At 55.3% G+C, this 8080-nt stretch overlaps 1 protein-coding gene across 1 annotated transcript in view; it reads right to left on the minus strand.

Annotated features, from left to right (window-relative positions):
• LOC103773264 (formin-like protein 2) overlaps positions 1-7707 on the minus strand; it is a gene marked incomplete at its 5' end in the record, with an annotated part of 8067 nt that extends 360 nt beyond the window's left edge. The window contains 9 exons of the mRNA XM_008940628.1: positions 1628-1751; positions 2501-2599; positions 3033-3134; positions 3552-3715; positions 3865-3994; positions 4554-4634; positions 5598-5666; positions 6117-6351; positions 7505-7707. Of these exons, the coding sequence (XP_008938876.1) occupies positions 1628-1751; positions 2501-2599; positions 3033-3134; positions 3552-3715; positions 3865-3994; positions 4554-4634; positions 5598-5666; positions 6117-6351; positions 7505-7707 (1207 nt within the window). The remainder of the gene's footprint in view (positions 1-1627; positions 1752-2500; positions 2600-3032; positions 3135-3551; positions 3716-3864; positions 3995-4553; positions 4635-5597; positions 5667-6116; positions 6352-7504) is intronic.
• Positions 7708-8080: the final 373 nt, after the last annotated feature.

The following is an 8080-nucleotide window of genomic DNA, read 5'->3' on the forward strand; positions in this document are numbered from 1 at the left end:
CTAGAGCAGGGTGCTCAGAGCCCCGGCCAACCTCACCTGGGATGGTTCCAGGGATGGGGCAGCAACCACCTCTCTGGGCAGCCTGGGACAAGGGCTCAGCACCCTCAGGGTCAACAATTTCTTCCTTCTCTCTACTCTAAATCTCCCTCTTTTAATTTTAAATCCATCCCTCCATGTCCTGTCCCAACAGGCCCTGCTCAAAAGTCCCTCCCCAGCTTTCTGACAAGCCCCCTGAAGCACTGAAAGGCCCCCAGAAGGTGTCCCTGGGGCCTTCTCCTCTCCTCCTTCTCTCACCTTCCTCTCCCCTGCCCCTGACGAGTCACTACCCAATCTGAAAGGACACTCTGGATCATTTCCATCCCATTGACAGCGACCTCATGGGATGTATTCATGTGACCTTGGTCCTACCTGACTTTCTGTGCCTAACCTTTCTCATCAGACAGCTTGAGGCCCCCAGAGACACCCCCAGGCACAGGACCACAGGACAGGTTTCATTTGGAGCTGGCACTCTCTCACTGGACTGCCTGGTACCCCTGGCTGGGTTCCTACCATACAATCTGCTTCTCCCACAGAGCAGGGGAAGCACTTCACCAATTAAACGAGCTTCCAGGAGTCTGAAGGAGTCACAGAAGCAGCACCAGATTAGATATTACAGCGATTAATAAAAGGATATTATCTTAGGAAGCTGTTAATCAAGGTTAAAAAGGGTTTGAAAGCCTCAAGCGTTTCATCTAGTTGGGCAAAACCTCCCTGGCTTTCCTCTGGGAGGGGTAAAACCCCTTCCCTGGTTTCCTGCAGGAAAAACTTGTGTGAAGACCACTCAGGAGCAGCTTTCCTGTCCAAGGACCTATTTTTGGAGTGTCTGTGCCCCATAAAGAGGTGACTGTAAAGCCACTGAGGTGTTAAGGGACGTTCCTGCCACAGCAGAGGAGAAGGACGTGCAGTGGAACCAGAGCAGCAGTGGAGCTCTGATGACCCATCTCCTGAGCAAGCAGAGCTCTGGAGCAGCCCCTGTGCCCCCCAGGGAGCTGCCCAGAGCCCGGGCTGGGGCTGGCTGTGGCAGCAGCTCCTGTGGGGTCCAGCCCTGGGCTGGCACCTCTGCGGGCTCCGTGGCTCCCTGCCCGAGAGCAGCCCAGGGGCAGAGCCACTCCAGGCTGACTCCCTGCCCTGCTGGGGCTGTGCAGTGACTGGTGGTGTGTTCTGAGGAGGACATAAGCTCTTAATCACACTGCATGGCTGCCACTAATTCAATTTCTGTCATTAATCCCATTTATGGGCAAAGCCCAGGTTTCTGGGAGTGCTCTCCATGGACATCCCCACTGGAGCACTGGTCTAGACCAGGCTACTCCAACCACCTGAGAACGTCCCCACGTGCTGATGGAGAAGACCCAGGACCCTGAGTGTGTGCCTGAGCTCTGTGGACACCTAAAAGGGGCTTGGTGGACCTCTACCACTAGCAAGGTTCCCACAAGCCAAGGTTCCCCCACTTGATTCACACCTCCCATGTCCTAAGCTCGAGTGAGGCTCCTTCAGGAGGAACAAGAAGCTCCTGCAACAGCTTCTGAGCAGCTCCAGGGGTTCATACCCTCGACAGGGTGCCTGGGGTGGCAGGAGAGCAGGTGCCTACCTGTGATGATGTCCTCGATGGCCCCGTCCTTCCCCTCGTACACGTGCCTGTTGTCCTTCACCTGCCGCCGCCGGAGCTCCGCGATCAGCTCCTGCTGCTGCCTCTTGGTTTTATGGGAAGGAGACTGAAAGCAAAGGAGAGAGGTTTGGAAGGGCTGATCTCCTGCTGTCCCCGTGGTGGAGCAGCAGGGCACCTCCCCTGGGCCACGCTCAGCACACTGGAGCTGCCAGTTTGCTGCCTAGTCTGGCAAGATTGGGAAGGAAGAGGCGTGGGGCTCGCTCACATCCCACAGAGGGGACAGGCAGGGTCACGGGCTGCCCTGGCTGCCTAGCTGCTTGTTCCTTAGCCTTGGCATCTACCCCCAAACCTCCTCATCACTTGGAACTGGAGCTCCAAGCTCTCACCTCTGAAAAGGAGGGGAATGAGAAGAAGAGGCTGTCCTGAGGGAAAAAGCTCGGCGGGGGTTAAAGAGCCCAACAGGAGCTGCTGGCAGGAGCACCAGCCAACAAAGCTGGTTTAGAGCCATGGGACACGGCCTCCAGCAAGTCTGAGATGTCACCTCAGGATGTAATCACATCAGGAAAATCCCTGCAGGATGGTACCGTGGGGCTGAGTCCTGCTGCCAGGGTTTTAACAGGGACAAGGCCAGAGAAGAACAAGGCTTAGCTAATGATGATGCAGATGAGGTGACTCTATTTGGCTTTTCTCAGCTTTGCAGAGTTCCAAATTCTCTCCACCTAAGGAGAGAACTTCCAGAGACTCTATTTTTATGTTGAGCAGCTGAAGTTCTAACACAGAGCTGAGGTTTCAGGGCTACCAGGAGAACCCCATGAACACGCTGAGCCCAGCCTGTGAGACGTTTCTGTTCCATACCTTTTGGTCCTGTTGCTCCATCAATGCTTCCTGCTCCATGAGTTTTTCCATTAAGGCCTGTTCCTGCTTTTTCCTCAACTCATTCTCTTCTTCTGCTTGCTATTGAACACAAAACCCACCACAGGTTATAGCTTCCAACTGCCACGCAGAGCCCAAATTCTGCACGTGAGCAGCACCAGGACGTGCTACCACAGGGCTTCCCAAGCTCAGGTGTGGCCTCTTGGCACCTCTGAGAACAATATGGGCTGGGAGAGACCTTCCCAGGTCACACAACCCCCTCTCTCCCAGCCCCACGGGGAAAGCTGCAGCCACCCAGACACTTCACCCCTGAGGATCCACCTCAGACAGCCCTGAGGACGTTCCCAAAGGAACCACCGTCTGTGGTGCCCCAGGGGTGGAGGGGCTGAGCTGCTGGGCAGGGTGGCAAAGCCAGAGGGAGCTCCAGGCTGCTCTGCTGGCAGCCCTGAGCCAAGCAGGCACCAGGGTGGATTCTGGAGGGGAGAGGAGAAGAGCAGACTGTGCTCCTCTTTACCTTGTAGGCCTTCACAAAGCGGACAAACACCGGGAAGAAGACGGACGGGGGAGTCGTCTTGGGATTCTCTCCAAAGTACTTCACAGCATCATCAAAAGCATCCTGCAAAAGGCACAGAGCTGTTGGGCTGTGTCTCCTTCAGGGGAAACTCACCAGCCACTGCTGCAGCATCCAGGGTAAAGGCTCCAGATTTCCACCCTGTGTGAAACCCTCGGCTGAGACTGGCAGGTCACAGAACCACAGACAGGGTTGGGACCTTTCAAGGGCATCTGGTCCAACCAGCAGGGTGCTCAGAGCTTCATCCAACCTCCCCTGGGATGGTACCAGGGATGGGGCAGCCACCACCTCTCTGGGCAGCCTGTGTCCTCAGTGTTTCACCACCCTCAGCATCAAAAATTCCTTCTCTCTAGTCTGAATCTCCCCCTTTTTAGTTTCAAACCATCCCCCCTTGTCCTGTCCCAACAGACCCTGCTAAAAACTGTGTGTCACCCACACCTGACCACGGCCAGGACCAAATACCTGGGCTATTTTGGCATCATCCTGCAGTTTCTTCAGCTTGCCCTCGTTGTTCTGAATGAACTCCTTCAGCATGGTGTTGTGGTCGTGCATGGTGTACTCACGCTTCGTCAGGTCCAGGCCCCTCTGCAGCTCCTTCACGTCCAGGAGGACGTTCTCAAGAGACACTGAGAAGCAAAAACCCAAAGCTGCTGCATGGCTGGTGCTGTGGAAGCCCCTGAACCCCCACCCTGAGCAGCTCCCCACCCTGAAGAGCCTCCCCCCCAGCCCAGGCGTGGTGGTGGAAGTGGGCGGGCAGAGGGGAGAGGGGTGGCACCTGCAGCAGCTTTCTCCACGTAGTGGAGCTCGTTGTAGAAGAGGGACACGTGCTGGTACTTCTCCTTGACCACGTTGGAGATGTAGTGCAGCAGGGTCTGCTTTCTGTCTGTGGACTTGGTCTCCAGGAGCTGGGGAGAGAAGGCAGAGCAGGCTCTGGGGGGGGGTGCAGCAGGCTCCACAAGCCCTGCTCACCTTCCCCTGGGGTGTCTCCATCTGGCAGGGATGGCTGTGAGAGCTCATCTAATCACACAACTGTTTGGGTTGGAAGAGACCTTTCACATCATCCAGTCCACCCATTCCCCCATCCCTGCCAGGTCCCCACTGCCCCGTGTCCCTCACCCCACATCTCCACGGCTTGGAAACCCCTCCAGGGGTGGGGACTCCACCACTGCCCTGGGCAGCCTGGCACAGCCCTGGGCAACCCTCCAGGGCAAGAAATTGTTCCTCAGGGCCAACCTCAACCTCCCCTGGGGTGACTTGAGGCCGTTTCCTCTTGTCCTATCAAACATTTAATTGCTTAGCAGGTAGTTTTCAAGCTGTGGTCTGCAGAGCCTCTGAAGACACGTGCCTTCTCCTGAGCAGCCCCCCAAAACCAAAAAGCAAAGCCCTGACCCAGCACCCCAGCAGCCAGTGCTCAAGGACACCGAGTTCCACCCAGTCCCCACAAGGCACCTCCAGTTTGCTTACCAGGTCCAGACTCTGCAGCTTAAATCCATACACAGCTCCTCGCTTGCTGCTGTTCATGTAGTTGCCAAGAGCCAAGATGATCTGCCAGGAGGAAAGAGAACAGAGCAGGAACTGTCAGAGGAACAGGGTGCTTTGGAAACCTCTGGAAGGGGAGTTGGTGCATCAGCACCCAGGAGTGGTGTCAGTATGTGTATGGGATGGTTTGGGTTGAAGGGACCTTAGAGATCATCTGGTTCCACCCCCCTGCCATGGGCAGGACCACCTCCCACTAGAGCAGGTTGCTCAGAGCCCCATCCAGCCTGGCCTTGAACACCTCCAGGGATGGAGCATCCACAGCTTCCCTGGGCACCCTGGGCCAGGGGCTCACCACCCTCACAGGGAAGAATTTCTTCCTAACATCTAATCTAAATCTACCCCCTTCCATTTCAAAAACACCACCCCTCATCCTGTCACTATAAGCCCTCACAAAAAGTCCCTCCCCAGCTTTCTGCCAGGCCCCTTGAAGCCCTGGCAGCCCCCAGGGGGTCTCCCCAGCTGGAGCCTTCTCCTCTCAGCTGCCCCAGCCCAACTCTCTCCTGCTGGGCTCCCAGCAGAGGGGTTCCCCCCTCGGGGCATTGCTGGGGCTCCTCTGGCCCCGCTCCAGCAGCTCCCTGGCTCTGCTGGGCTGAGGATTCTTAGCTCAGATTTACAAAATAAAAATTAGAGAACCCTATTCTAGGGGGGCGGGATCCCCTCTGGGGCAGCCCAGGACAGGGTTGGGGTGTCTGGGTTGCTGCCTCATGTTGAGCTTTTCACCAGCCAGCCCCCCAAACCTCTCTCCTCAGCACTGCCCTCAGTCCATTCTCTGCCCAGACCTGTGCTGGGGGTTGCCCCAATCCCTGTGCAGGACCTTGCACTTGGCCTCGTTGACCCTCATGAGGTTGGCATGTGCCCACCTCTCCAGCCTGCCCAGGTCCCTCTGGATGGATCCCTTCCACTGCAGCATGGCGACCACACCACGCAGCTTGGAGCTGTCCTACTGAAGGTATCTAAAACCAGACCTACCTCCAGGATTTTCTTCAGCTTTTGGGATGACTTTATGGAGACAGACGCAGCTATTATTGCGTGAAGTTGCTGCAGGTGAAGACAGGAAGAGCTCTGGTTAGTGCACACCCAACCCAAGGGTGAAATTCAAGCCTCAACACTCACATTCTGGAACCAAGCTCCATTTTACATCCATCCTGTGGTTCTAGCACCAACGTTCTCCTGCCTGGACAGAGCAGGACTTCAACCAACCCATCTGCAGGGCAGATGGACCCCACTCAGACGTGGCTGGGTGAGAGCATAGTTCCATCTCAACCCTTCCACTGGTGAAGGACACATGGACAGGCTTCAAAGAGCCCACGGACCAGCACTGATGAGAATCCTCCCTGATGATGCAAACAACCACATTTTCATTTAAACCTGTCTTAAATTCTACAGGGTGAAGAACAAGGAGCACAGGGAGCAGTCCAGGGTAGAGACTGGACCTGGGCTCTCCCCGTTGTTGGCCCTGGTGTCCCCCAAGGGTTGCCCCTCGCTCACCGGGGTCAGCATCTGGATGCTTTCTGCAAAGTTGCCTATGAAGGCCATGATGGTCATCTTCTGCATGAGCCTCTCGATCTTGCTGAACTGCATCATGAACCTGTCCTCATCAGAGAGGTTCTCCAGGGGCTTCCTCTCCCGCTCGTAGAGCCGCAGCACCTTCACCTCGTTCTCCGTGGGCAGGAACCTCATCAGGCACTCAACAAAGTCCACTGGCAACGTCTTCAGGTCGAACCTGAAGACCAAACCCAAAGAAGAGGAGTTATGACAAAGGTCTGCAAGGAAATCATAGAGTTGCAATGGTTGGAAGGGGTCTCCAGGCTCACCAAGTCCAACCTTCCTCCTAACATCTCCCTAACTTCTAGACCACAGCCTCAAGTGCTACATCTACTTGTTTGTTGAACCCCTCCAGGGATGGAGACTCCACTGTCTCCCTGGGCAGCTCATTCCAGTGCCTGACCACTCCCTCAGTGAAGGAATTCTTCCTAATATCCAATTGAAACCTCCCCTGGTGCAACTTGAGGCTCTTTCCTCTTGTCCTAGCATCAGTCATTTGGGAGAAGAGACCAACACCAGCCTCACTATGACCTCCTTTGAGGCAGGTGTAGAGAGCAATAAGATCACCTCTCAGACTCCTCTTCTCCAGGCTGAACAACCCCAGCTCCCTCAGGCAGGCTCCACAGGGGATGTTCTCCACCCCTCTCACCAGCCTCGCTGCCCTTCTCTGGACCCACTTCTTCCATGGCCACAGCTCACTTCCACCAGAGAAGATGGGTGAGGAGGAGGAAAGAGTTTATTTAACTGGGCCAGAGCTGAACATCTGAACCTGCCTCAGTCTGCAGCAGCTCTAGGTGACCCTCCTCCCCAGCCCAAAGGTGCACCCAGATTTTGAAGACATCCCCTAACAGAGAAAGGGCAGATGTTTGCCAGGGCCCCTCCTCAGGCAGGCTCTGCACCTCCCTCTGCATCACACCAGGGGTTGGCACAAACCCAGTTCTCTGCAGACTCCTCAGATTTAAGCTGTAGTTTCTGGAGCACACAAAACAGTTGCCTCTTCCCAAAAACCTTTTGGTTTTCCAGTGTTGCTCCCGAGAGCAGGCGCTGAGCAGAGGGGCCGAGCGCGGCCCCTGGAGACACGTGGATCAGGTTCATTAGTGAAAGGAGTGTTAATTTGTGAAGCCCAAACACTGACACGGCCACACCAAACCTCCAGGTTCATCTTTTAGCTCAAAGCAATCTGATTTCTGGGGATTCAGAAGGGTTCCATCCTAACTCTTGGATTTTTTTCCCTGACGCAAAAACACCGACACCAACGGCCAAGTCAAAACCCTTTTGCTCAGCAGAAGTCCCAGTGGACCCCAGACCCTGCTGACCAGGGGGTTACTTACACGTGGATAGCTTTGCAGATCTCATCTGCTGTCTTGCCAGCTTTCCTCAGAGTGATGGCAAGGTTTTTGGCCCTGTTGGCATCCAGCAGCGTGACTTTGCTCGACCCTTTCTGAGGGATCTTCTGCTTGCTGGAGGTGAGGTCGATGGCTGGGCCCTGGGCTTTTGTTTTGAATATTTCTTCAAATTCATCCACGTTTAAATCCTAAAAAAGGAAAGAAAATGATTCATCCCTCCTGCAGCAAGCCTAACATCAGGCTAGAACTGCAGTAAACCCTCGCAGGGGTTGAGACCATGGCAGAGTGCTTCCAACAAGGGCAGAGTGCTTCCAACAAGGGCTGCAGGAGCTAAAGAACATGTTCTTCTGAGTGAGTGATGAGGAAATCTGGCCTCCAACCCTCCATACACATCCAGGAGTTCAGGAAGATGTTCAAGTCAGCACCTCCAGGGCACAGGGAGCATGTGAGTGCTCAGCACCCCTGAGCCCAACCCCACAGACCAGCCACTGCAGGTGGGGAACAAGCATCTCCCTCCCCTTGGTTCATCTCTTTCCAAAAAATGCACATCACACACCCCCT

The sequence above is a fragment of the Merops nubicus genome, unplaced genomic scaffold (assembly GCF_000691845.1).
Source record: "Merops nubicus isolate BGI_N331 unplaced genomic scaffold, ASM69184v1 scaffold35215, whole genome shotgun sequence".
Classification (NCBI taxonomy): domain Eukaryota; kingdom Metazoa; phylum Chordata; class Aves; order Coraciiformes; family Meropidae; genus Merops; species Merops nubicus.